Raw genomic sequence first — 13,003 nt, 5'->3', positions numbered from 1 at the left:
CGTCTTTATATATTTAAGAACAAAATATGAAATTATTGAGTGATTTCGGTAGTTAAATGGACTAGGGGTGAGTATTCGAACGAGTCGTATCAAAAAATTTCGAGTTATTCGAGTTGATGACTCGAATTTTACAACTCGAAGTTGACTTGAAACTTTTTTGAGTCGAGTCGAGTTTAAGAAATTTGAGTCGAGTTGTTTGAGTTTCTATACAAATTTAATTGTAATTATTTATAGTATTATAGTACGGATTTATTCCAATTTTTCGACTTTCTCTAACCATATAAGATATATATATTTCTTCATATTCTTTTCACATTACAATGATATTTAATATATCACACACAATCTAAAATTATAGAATATATTTACAACAATATAATTCAAATGAGGTGTTTTAAGGATAAAATATTAATGGGAGTATAAATGATTAATGAGAGTATAAATGAGTCAAAGAATTTATGTGAAGAAATAATTTGTAAACAATTGTAGTCAAAATATTAAATTGAGTAAAATGCAAAGTTAAATGACTAAATTAAAAAGAGAGAGTATATTTTTAGTAAAAAAAAAGAATTGAAGTTACATAGGTATTCTACAGTGGTAGAGGAGCATGTGGTTTAAATTTGGTAAAAAACGTACTTAAAATGAATGATGAATTGAAGAAATACAGAAATCATATAAAATTAAGGGACTAAATTAAAAAAATACAAAATCAACTATCAAAGTAAAAGTGAAAGTACATATATATTCTCTTATGATTTAGGGGCACGTGGTTTAAATTTGGTGAAAATTTGAGTTAAAATAAATGAGAAATTGAAGGAATATGAAATCAGGGACCAAATCGTAAATATATCAAAATTTTCATCCAAATTTTCATTTTTTTGAGTAACTCGAAATTTTGAAAGTTCAACTCTACTCAACTCGAAAACCGAATTGATAATTCGAGTTGATTCGAATAACTCGAATAATTCAAAATTTAAAAAAGTTTAATTTTTCGAGACGAGTCGAGTTTTGCTCACCTCTAAAATAGGGTATTGTATTCTCCTGAAATCTTAATTCGAGCAGTTGCGTTTGCAGATTTCGTATATATTATCAATGATTAGAAAAAATTATGAATATATATTACCTTATAATTACTTCAGAGTCCATATTATTTTAAAAATAGAACGAAATTATAAATTGTGTAAGAAAATTGAGTTAAAATTATAAATTTTTGAAAGGTGTTTAAATTAAAAAAAATAAAAGAATAAAGTTAAATAATTAATTAATAGGAGGGGTAAATTTTTTTCATATAATAAAAAAATAAAATATTTAAATTATATTGATAATATTTGTGATGGATTAAAAGAATAATTTAATCAAGGGGGGCAAGGCTGCTACTTGTACCCTTTGTTTAAACTTTGGACATCTAATCTCGTGTTATTAAGATTTAGTTGACACATAATCTAATTTTATGAGAAAAAATAAAATAAAAAAACAAAATTTTGATTTTTTTTAATCCAATATTGCATTACACATTGCTACATCATAAGCAAGAGCGAATATAGGGGATATGCTGTGACTTTAGCCTACAAAATGAGAAAAATTATCTTCTAATCCCTTAAAAAAATGAAATTTTAAATTAATATTTTAAGCCCGAAATTATAATTCAAATTTGGTCTTCCTAAATTATTTTCGATATAAAAAACTCCCTTTTAAGCATAAGGTATTAATATGGGTGATTTGGTAAAATAATTAATTAAATAGAGCTACGTTCAAGGCTAAGGTATTAATACTTCCCATAATGGGAAGTTGATTGCAATTTAACAATATGGCTTCACTTTTTGGGGGTTTATTTATTTAATTATTAATGCCTTGTTTGGTTGCATTATTATTATTATTAAAGATAAGTTTTCCAACACCAGTGGCTCCGCTAACTTTTTAAAAAGTAGTCTCCATCCCATTATTTAACCATCTATGAACAAAGTTGGTACTATAGCCCAAAGCTATTTCCACCCAAATTTAATACCCTTTTTGACTATCCATTTTTCATACAAAAAAATAGTTTATTTAATATTGAAATTGTTTTTTCAATAAACTCTAATTTTCACGGTTTTAATGCTAAAGTTAAAAAATATTAAAATTGTATATTTTGATAAACAAATAAAAAATGTTACCCACTTAATATAAATGACACAAATTAAAAGATCTTAGTAGTTAAAGGACGACTATTATCTTTAGAAATTTTAAATTTATCTTTAGAGATTCCAAATTCAAATATATCGTATGCAATAGTGTTTAAATGTTCATTGTCAAATGATTGAGAATCTTTAGAATAAATATTATCTTGTAATCACTACAAACTGATAAAATAAAAACTTAACTTAAATAAATAAAAAATAATCAATAAATCAAGTAATTATTTAATAACTTTTGATAATTGTACGACCAAACTGTTAATAATTACACAATTATTTATATAATATATTTTGTTCAAAATTATAAACACAAGAAATACAAATAACATTTAATATCCTAAATCAACCCACATCTACAAGATAATTTGTTAATTGCTAATTCTTATATTTTCTTTAAATACTGAGGTGGGTGGAAAGTGTTGTCAAACCTTTATGTCTAAACCAACAACAACAGCAGCATTAATAATAATAACAATAACAATAATAATAATAATAATAATAATAATAATAATAATAAATGAAAAATAAATGCACAAAGGGTTAAGGGGCCATGTGTTTGCTTCGTCACGTATTCTGTATATTTTGTTTGTTTCAACAAACCCACATGGAATGGAAAGGCACATCCTACCTTTTTTATTCTTTTTCTTCCACTACATTTATTTCATGGATTGCTTGATATTTGTTTGCTTCAATTTATTTAATATTATTTTAAAATAAAATTTAGATTAAAATATTAGAAATTTGTATCATTATTAAATATATTTTAATTAATATTACTCAAATTTTTTCCTTCGTTAGATTTTACCTTCCATCAAATTATACTTTCAAAGCACGTTATGGCATAAAATTTTATACAAGTTAAATTTAGAATCTTAAATTTATTAGATTCAATATTTGACACATATGTTATATAAAATTCATAATTATTTGAATTTTAATATTTTAAGTCTAAAGTCTAAACCTCAAATCTAACTTAAACTTTTAAATCATATTTTTAAACAATTAACCCTAAATTTTTAAATAGAACACATTTCACTAAAATAAAGGTAAAATATATAAATAGTCCCTGATTATAGGATGTTACTTTATGGAGTCTTCACTATTGAAAGTTACAAAATGATCTATTGACTATAAGACGTTACTTTATTAAGTCTATCAACTATTAAAAGTTACTAAAATAGTCAAAATGATTATCACTTGAGTTGAACGTTAACCTGCTTACTATGATGTGGTAAAATCTTATCTCAAAACTATTTAAACTGTATTTTACGGATCGAATGTCTATTTACATCATGCCATCGAGTTAGTGTTTGAAACATTATACCGTCTAGCCAGAACTTGAAAGTAGTGACGTGTCAAAAAACATCATTAAAATATAATTTTATCATATCTCAATTAATAGGTTAACGTCTAGCTCAAACGACGTCAATTTTTAATGGAAAATGATAAATTTGAAACATATGAGCAGTCGGGTGGCTAGTTTGTAACTTTTAACAGTAAGGAGAATCAATAAAATAACGCTCTATAATCAGAGACCGTTTTGTAACTTTTAATAGTAAGAGATTCAATAAAGCAATTCCGTATAGTAAATTAATAAACCATTTGTGTACTTTACCCTTAAAATAAATAAATTTATATAAATTTTATTTATATAATTTGCATATCGAATATTTTTTCTTAAATATCAATCTTAGAATATCTAATCTCAAATTCATAATTAATATTTCACAATTGTAAAATTGTTTTATAGATTGCTAACAAAAATATTTTACTTTTATCGTATTGGATTGGAGTTAGATATTTTGATTCTTGAACAAAATCAAGCATATACCCCCTTTCATGCCACAACCAAGTACAAATAAAGTGGAGAGCACATGGGGTTGGAATATTCATCGTTGTTCTGAAAAAAGACTAAAAGAAAACAATCATTTCAGCTCTCTTTTTCCACATCGAAATTTTTTAACCATTGAAATCTTTGTTAATATAGTCTCAATGCATGTAAATGGAATTATCCAACTCTTGTATTTAATAAATGTTTTTATCATTTAACATTCTACTTATTAATTTAACTTAAATAACGTTCTGAAGAAGCTCATTAATATTTAAGTTTCAACAAGCTTGATTTCTCTTTCACTTGAAGCAAAGGAATCGACAACCCGAGGAATATGATGATTCAAGAAGAACCATATTAGTACCAGAAGGAAAAGCTCACCAAAAACAGAGACAAGAAGATGCTTCAAAAAATCACAATAATATTCAACTCAATTTTAGTACTAACGTGTGATGAAATAAATCATTTTGACCCTTATTCTTTAATTTGGAGCATTTTGATCTCCAACGTTTCACTTCATGTCAAAAAGTCAATCAGTATTTGATTAACTAGTCACTTAAAGACATATTCTTTTTTAGATCATTTTGACTCTCAATATTTTATTTTAGAATAAAAAGACCCTTATTTTGAAGCGTTGAGTATTTGTTGACATTTCCATCCACCAAGAGATTTTTTTTACCTTAAAAGTAAAACGTTGGAGGATCAAAATACTAAAAAAATATAGAATTCAAAATGACTGTTTAATTATATGTTTGTAACTTTGGGGTTACATGTTCCTAATACTCAATAGGAATCTATATCTAAAATTCGACAGTAGTAGGTATATAGATGAATCAGTTTTACCTCAAAAAAGACGCCGCAGTTCTGGTTTGTGCCTTAAACATTGCAATAGAACATTAATTTCAAGTTCTTATGCAAAATAACATATAAAAGGTGGCCGTAAAGAAGGAGAGTCTCTAGGAAATGATTACTTAAGTTGTGATGGCATTTGAATGCAAACCGATGACCCTTCTGTCTTATCCAACGAATCATTTCCTGGTTTAACAAAAAATTCAAGTTATGTAAACATGACTTTAAACCAAACTTAAGAAAAAAATTTGGCCTACTCAGAGGGAATGCTAGCTCTACCACCACAGGGTTTCTGTTTCAGCTGTGTTTGTTCACAAACAAAGATGGTAACTACATTTTGCTGCAATTTAACATAGATGCATAATTAGAGCATGGAGGGAGGATAGACATAATTTAGATAAGGTTTCTTGGTTTGCGTTGTAGATTTATGACTATTGGATCAAGTCACTAAATTTATAAAGTTGACAAATCATGCAGTAAAATTTTTGAGGTATCCAGAGTTCAATTTCAGGCAGCTTTTATAAGCACAAGCTGTACTCATGGAAGAAGTGAACGGAGAGTAGCCTAACCTGCAACTTAGCTTGCAAAAATTTTGAAAGAACATAATCGTCTGCATTTCTTGAATGTAAATCATACCGGTCTAAATGGCAATCTCTCAAGAAAAGAAATATATTTGCGATTGAAAAGAAGACCCTAACTGACAATTTTATTAGTAAAAAAAATTAAAAATAACAAGACAAAGTAAAACATTTCCTAAGGAGAATTTCATGTCTCCATCTGATCTATTTGCAGTAAAAATTTCCTTCGAACTTGGTCCCAAATCTATGCCATCTGGAAGAAGCATAGATAATCCATAAATCAAAAGCAGAATTAATTAGTTTTAACCAAAGAGATACATGTCTTTAATAACCAAAATGCAACCACACAGAGAACTAAAACGAAAGAAATGAAGCGAATGACTCCATAAATAAGAACAGCTGCCAGGTTTTGCTCGAAGCTTAGGACATGGATGACCATTTTATAGAACAGGTTATCACTTATATTCATTCGACTTTGTGGAAATTACGATAACTTTTGAATGTAGCGGGGAAATGTTTTTCTCATTTGAAAACACGACTTAAAAGGTAAATTTGAATGAAGAAAGAAGGCTAAATTGGATGCTCAACGAAAGTGCTTGCTGCCACAATTTCAGCCGAGTTGGTTTCTTAACAAGGGTGGTAACAGCTTTTTGCTGTTCTTTCACATGGTAGATAGGAGTGCAGAGGGAGGGAAGACACATTGGTCACAAGCTATACATGTGACAGAAAAGAAGAACAAAGAGTAGCCAAACCCTGCAACTTAGCTGTTGAATATCAGCAGCATGAGCTTGGGGAAAAATTAGAAGTACAAGTCTCTATGCGTATCTTGAATGTGTATTGTACCATTCTGAATTGTTACAGATTCATATGTTGATTCTTAGATTCTTAGGCTAATTAAAATTATATTCAATGTAATATATTATGTTACCTAGTTTAGCAATATTATATTTGTATATATACCTCTCTCTACTGATTAATAAAATACAAGAGAGATACACGTTCTCTACTGATTTCTACATGAATAATTTATCAGAACAGGAGGAACCAATATTTTCAAGGAGGGCCTTTATTTGCTGCCGTGGTAGTTGCAAGAGAAGAAAAAGGTTGTTAATCAGGGTTCAATTTCAAAATTTTCTTCTCCGCTGTACAATGAAAATAAAATTTAAGTCTTAGGAAACAAGAAACCTAATAATCTTGGGATTCTAGTTATGTTCTGCCACATAATGATATAAAAAAACTCTTTTTTCACCAAAAATAACATGCGTCAAAGTTAGATTCGTAGCCCTAGTATAACATGGAAAACCTACTGATTGAAGACCTACCCAAAGCACGCCAAGTCAGGGACATGTGGCTAATGTTTTCAACACCAACACCTAATACAATCCATTCACTAAAGAGCAAAAGTATTACAAAAGCTATTTGGGAAACTGTCACCCTCCTTTGAACAACATACTAACATGCTAGCACATCAATGTATTTTTTCTTCTTCTGCAGATATTATACAAACTAGCAAGTTAAGTCTTGGATAGTTGATTTTAGAGCTTCAAATCACATTACTGGAGATATTAATATTTTTCACACGTTCATCCCTCAATCAAGCCTCTCTACAGTCTGAATAGCATATGGATCACTCTCAAAAGTGGAAGAAATCAGATCCATTAAATTGATAAATAGCCTTCTTCTCTCATCTATCCTTTATGTTCCAAAATTAGGTTGCAATATGATTTTTATCAGAGAACTCACTCGTAATTTGAACTTTGTGACTAATTTTCAATCAAACCTTTTTGAATTTCAACTCATTTCTTTGTGAAGTTTGTCAACTTGCAAATCACACCCGACATGTTTATCCTGGCATCCAATAAAAACCTTCACATCCATTTTCTATGGTTATAATGACATTTGGGGTCTTTACGAGTGACAAATCTTAATGTGGTTTGTAGATTCATATCAGAGATGAATTTAGGAGGTGGCGGTCGTCTCTATACAACTTTTAAATTTTTATATATTTTTATTATTTTTTAATTAAAAATTTATTTTCGTCCTTTAAATTTTATAAATTCATCTCTTCTTTAAAATGTATATCTTTACTCATTTTAACATAAAAATTTGTATCATTCCCTGATTTATATCTCCGTCCCTGATTTATATATTCGTAAATGACTACAATATAACAATCTGGACATTCCTTATGAAAGAAAAATATAAAATTGGAAAATATTCAAATATTTATTATAGGTTCCGTAAATCACATATAAGATTTATTTATTATTTGTAAATAATTTATTAGTTAATTTAGGATAAATTCTTAATTTATCTCTAATTTAAATTTTAAATAGAATTTGAATTAGGGTAATCTTCTTGTACAGAAAGGTCCTTAAAAAAGATGAGGACTCTCTCCCCATTTTAAAAATCGAAACAAGAATTCTACTTCCCCAAAACTACATGTATCAGTTATGTAAGGTATGACTCATAAATATTCAGGTATGGCTCAAATTTTTTGTACATGTTATTTTTGTAAATATTGAATAAAATTTCTAGTGCCGCCTAGGCACCGAGTACGTAAGCACATTGCTGAACCTCGTTAAAATTATTATGTTCTTCTGCTTTTTTTACCCGATTCTTCAACAAGCTAGGCTGTGACTGCAGAAAATTCAGCCAGCTTCAATCCGCAACGGCTTGCGGATCTCAAGAAATTAATTCGGCAGACACTCTCTTCAGCCTAAACCAATTCTGCATCTACAATACAATACAGTTTGGTAACTTCACATTTCACTCAAATTCCATGCTACTTTCATGGATAGTCACTTCAAATATATATCAGTATATATAAAACCATTTTATAATATCTAAAAAATTGTAATTTTAATTGACGACCGTCACTGCTGCTCACTGGGGTTAAAGGTACCTTCTATAGCTTTCGTTTCCAACGATACTTTAGGCCTGAGGGACTGCTCTCGAACTCTCTGATGTTTACAAGATAAGTTGTTTAAAAGGTCCAACGATGCCCTGAATTGCCGCCACGTAGAAAACAACGTGGCCGAGTCAGTGCGAACGTGTCGGTTTCTCGATTGCTTGCTACATGCAACGTGGATTATATCTTTCAATTCTTAAAATCTCCATAACAAAAAAAAACATCCCATAACCACGGCAAAGATTCGAAGAGAAAGAGAGATGATCAACATTTTGGCCTTGAGTCTTGTAGCGACTTCATTGACAGCTGCTGGAATATGGTCGCCTTCCCCACAAAGGCAAGATGTTAGACGGAAAGAAGGGCATACAGTTGTAGTCGTTGAATATGATAAAGGTGGCCAACGTGGCACCAAAGTCTCTATCTCGTCACCTCCGCCGCCGCCACGGCATCAACCGAAACCGGTGGAATATTTTAGCAAGGAGGCTCTCAAAGAAGCTGCCTCTGTGCTTCCCAACCTTGGCCAAGGCACTTCACCGGTAGGAAAAGCCGGCTTTGGTGGTCACATACCCGGGGAACTTATCTGTGATGCTTTTGGAAAATGTACTCAAACATTCGCCTCTGTCTTCGACCTTGCCAAAGGCAAGGTTTCAGTGACCATAAATGAAGCTAAAGATAAGGTGAAAGAAACAGCAGGCAAATCAAAAGAGGCATTAGCACATAAGGGCCAAGCTCTTAAAGAAAGGGCAAAGGACACCATGGGAACGGCGAAAGACACGGCTGAGACTTGACGGTGTCATATAGTGAACAATGGTACAGAGGCAATAGAGAAAACAGAAAGAACGGCTAGAAGTAGCGTAAACAAGTTATTCGATGGGGTGAAGTACATGACTGAAATCGAGGCGTTGAAACCGGTGATGGGTATTGCTAACTTGTTGGGATTAGCTTCGGCTTATGGGATGTGTGTGTGGGTTACGTTCATTTCGAGCACTGTGTTGGCTGAAGTGCTACCTAGACAGCAATTTGGGGCGGTGCAAAGCAAGATACATCCTGTTTACTCCAAAGCTATGGGTTTTAGCGTTGGGTTGGCCCTGTTGGGGCACCTTTTGGGGCAGGGTAAAACACTATTCTCTAGCAATACCGAGATGATTCAAGCGTTCAATCTTTTGAGTTCCTTTTTCTTGGTTTTGGTCAATGCACTGTATCTCGAGCCTAAAGCCACAAAGGTAACATTTTAGGCAACATTAGCATCCTAGTTCATTCATTTGTTACGAGCATTCATTACATCTACAATCGCGATCTACTATTGTGATCAAAATGAAGCTTATATGATTTAGGTTATGTTGGAGAGGATGAGAATCGAGAAGGAAGACCGAAGAGGAAGAGAGAGCTTTGTTGTGGAAGAAAGCAGGGCGAGCGAAGCAGCAATGAAAAGCATGGAATCCCCATCGTCGGCAGCCACCATCGGTAGGCTGAATGAGAGGCTGAAGAAGCTAAAGGCAAAATCATCGCTTCTTAATGTTCTTACCCTAATTGCTCTCACTTGGCATCTTGTTTACCTCGCCCACCGCCTAAGCTTCAACAGTTGTTGATTATGATATAAAAGAAGATATACTTTCTCCGGTGTGACTTAATAATATATATACTCATGTAGGGTAGGACCTAAAGATATTCTATAGGATGTTGGGATTTTGTAACATTTCTTCAACGTAAAGTAAAAAAGGTTTTTTACGAATGAATTTGGACATGATATGTCTTAATTCCATCAATCTTCTTTTTTATATGTAAATTTACAAATCAAATTAAAAATTATTTTTTGTTAACATATTATATCATGCAGCCAACTGTTACTAACTAAAATATAGATTTTTAAAAGTTAATGATGAAAATGAAAACAACTGAAATTTAAGTGAAAAATCTTGTAATTTGCCCTGAAATTTAATTAAAAAGGATAAGATAATATACATAGAAAGCTAGTCTATTTCATTTCACTTTTAACTAAAACTGCAAATGCCATCTGGAATTCTAGTGAAACATAACTTTTACCATATTAAAATGCAATCTTTCTACTCCCATGGAATTTGTTTTCTGAACATTATCGAGATAAACGAATTAAAGTATAAGAGCCTAATAAAACATTTCGAAAGAAAAGAAAATCTTTAATCCAAACTTATTTCCATACCGCATATGTTTAATTGCTTCTTATGTATTTAAAAACTGTAAACTCATTAACAGAAACAAAGAGTTGAATCTATGCTTGGGTACAGAAATCCTGCCTCAAGCTCACTTGAACTCATAAACCATTATGAATGAATGAGCTCCACGATTCTCAAATAGTAAAGTTGCTTGCCATGCTCAAACAAAGCTTTGAAGTACAATTCAAGACCGAGGAAACAACAATACTATCTACTTGTACAGTTGTACTTGAGCATCCTGTTGCTCGACTTTGCTTTTATCATTGGGGTAACCATGGGGAAGCAGCAGCTTTGAACATGAAAATTAATTGAAGGCCATGTCCTGCAGTGGTGTTCGAGGTTATTTTTAACTGTTTTAGTAATTGATTAGAGTACTTGCTAGATGTTTTCCGTGATGAATTGATTCGGAATGGCTTACAGGGTCTAGGCTTGTTGATTATGTCAGCCACTCATATTTCTGTGGGCAATTCTGGTGATCAAAACTCAGATAATGTCACATTAAGTTCTTCTGTTCGGTTTCAAGCGATAATGTTCTTCTTCTCAGTGTATCTAGTAGCATTCGGACAAGGTGGGTTCAAGCCGTGTGTTCAAGCTTTTGGTGCAGATCAGTTTGATAAACAAGATCCAGAGGAGTGCAAAGCCCAGGGTTCGTTCTTTATTGTATATGTGCTGGTACATTCCTAACCACTTGGATTTTACCCTACATCCAAGACAACATTAGTTGAATTCTTGGATTTGGGATATCCGCTATTGTAATGGTTGTTGCACTGGTTGTTTTTGTGTTTGGAACAGGACTTACAGGTTTTGTATAAAAGGGAATGAAGAAAGTCCATTTGTGAGAATTGATGGAGTGTTCATTTTAGCTGTCAGGAATCGGAAAACAGAATCTTCAGCAATTGCCAGAGACGAAGAGGCCCAAGTAAGTCTTCCAGCTGAAAGTTTCAAGCAATTCAAGTGAGTTTTACTGAAGATCAATATCTACAGCCTTATACACTGTTTAGGAGACAAACAGAAAATTCATTTTTCTGCTTTAATGTCATCTGATATAAGTTACCGTATCATCTAAACAAGGCTGTAAGCCCGGCATATGTGCATGTTAGGACCTGTAAAATTTAGTGCCACCATGATTTCTGTTTTACAAAATATGTATGAACTAATTCACATAAAGGTCCTGGTATTGCAGTTTCTTTTGTCAATCTGTAATCACCTTGGTTGATGCATCTTTTGTAATTGATTAGGACCTCTTGCTCATTTCTTTTCTTCTTCCAACTATTATAAGGTTCAGAACTTCAACTTTTGTTAGCCATTTGAGTTGTTACCCTTGTTTTGGTGAAATAATGTTCCTATTTTCCGTTCTATGACAAATATCTCTTAACTGGCAATGTGGATTTTCTAATGTGCAGGTTCCTCAATAAAGCCTTGCTTGCTCCAGATGTTTCAAAGGAACAAGTAAAGGTGTGTAGCATCAGTGAGGTTGAAGAAGCGAAGACAGGCTTGTACCAATATGGGCTCCAAACTTATTTAATACAGTTGCGTATGCACAAGCATAGACTTTCTTTACCAAGCAAGGGGCTACCATGGACAGATCAATTGCAACAGGGTTTAAAATACCTGCTGGTTTACTTCTTTCATTTCTTACCCTTGCAGTCATTCTCTCCATATATGACCGCATTTTTGTTCCTTTAGCCAGGGCCTTGACCGGGAAACTGGCTGGAATTACAACGCTTCAAAGAATTGGACCTGGAATGTTTTTATCTGTCACATCACTGTTAACTGCTGCTTTAGTGGAGACGAGGAGGCTTAAATCTGCTCAAGAATACGGGTTGGTAGACAAGCCAAATCACTGTTCCGATGAGTGTGTGGTGGTTGGTCCCTGAATACGTACTGTTCAGATTGTCCAAAGTGTTCACGGTTGTTGGTCTTCAACAGTTATTTTATGATCAGTTGCCAAAGGAATGAAGGAGTGTGGGCCTTGCACTCTACCTTAGCATCTTTGGTGTTGGAAGCTCTTTGAGTAGCTTTCTCATCTCAGCCATTGAGAAGATGACCGGTGGGGAAGGCCGAGATAGGTGGTTTGCAAATAATCTGAATAGGGCACATCTTGTTACTTTTATTGGCTGCTTGCTGCACTTAATGCCATTGGATTGGCTCTCTTTTTATGTTCTACAAAATCTTACATTTGTGCCCGGGGAGCCACCTTTTAGATTGAAGATGTCAGGCTTACCTCAGTTGCCTCGTGCAACGAATCCAAGGCGTTATTCTGTCTCACAATCATACTGATTGTTGTAAATGTAATACTGCATGCTGTAAGCTGAGTTCGTAAGAATTCGTGATCTGAATTTTATTTGCCTCAGTTTGGATATTTTATATTATGACTAGTTTGACCAAGAAAAATATTAGGAGGAAAAAATAAAATCATCTAGAAGAAATAAATTGAAAGAAATAGAATACTTTTATAATAATAATGA

General features: G+C 32.3%; 2 protein-coding genes and 1 pseudogene across 2 annotated transcripts; all 3 read left to right on the top strand.

The window, feature by feature from the left end:
* Nucleotides 1–8,603: 8,603 nt before the first annotated feature.
* LOC120180646 lies at nt 8,604–9,131 on the top strand. The gene has a single exon (XM_039185932.1). The coding sequence runs from the start codon at nt 8,604–8,606 to the stop codon at nt 9,129–9,131; it is 528 nt and encodes a 175-aa protein (XP_039041863.1).
* Nucleotides 9,132–9,227: 96 nt separating this feature from the next.
* On the top strand, nt 9,228–9,932 carry LOC120180645 (transmembrane protein 205-like). Its single transcript, XM_039185931.1, has 2 exons — nt 9,228–9,566; nt 9,678–9,932. The coding sequence occupies exons 1-2, from the start codon at nt 9,228–9,230 to the stop codon at nt 9,930–9,932; spliced, it is 594 nt and encodes a 197-aa protein (XP_039041862.1).
* A 1,028-nt stretch (nt 9,933–10,960) lies between these two features.
* LOC120180687 lies at nt 10,961–12,771 on the top strand (annotated as a pseudogene).
* Nucleotides 12,772–13,003: the final 232 nt, after the last annotated feature.

The sequence above is a fragment of the Hibiscus syriacus genome, unplaced genomic scaffold (genome assembly GCF_006381635.1).
Source record: "Hibiscus syriacus cultivar Baekdansim isolate YM2019G1 unplaced genomic scaffold, ASM638163v2 tig00112498_pilon, whole genome shotgun sequence".
NCBI classification, from domain to species: domain Eukaryota; kingdom Viridiplantae; phylum Streptophyta; class Magnoliopsida; order Malvales; family Malvaceae; genus Hibiscus; species Hibiscus syriacus.
This window is presented reverse-complemented; position numbering and strand designations above follow the sequence as displayed.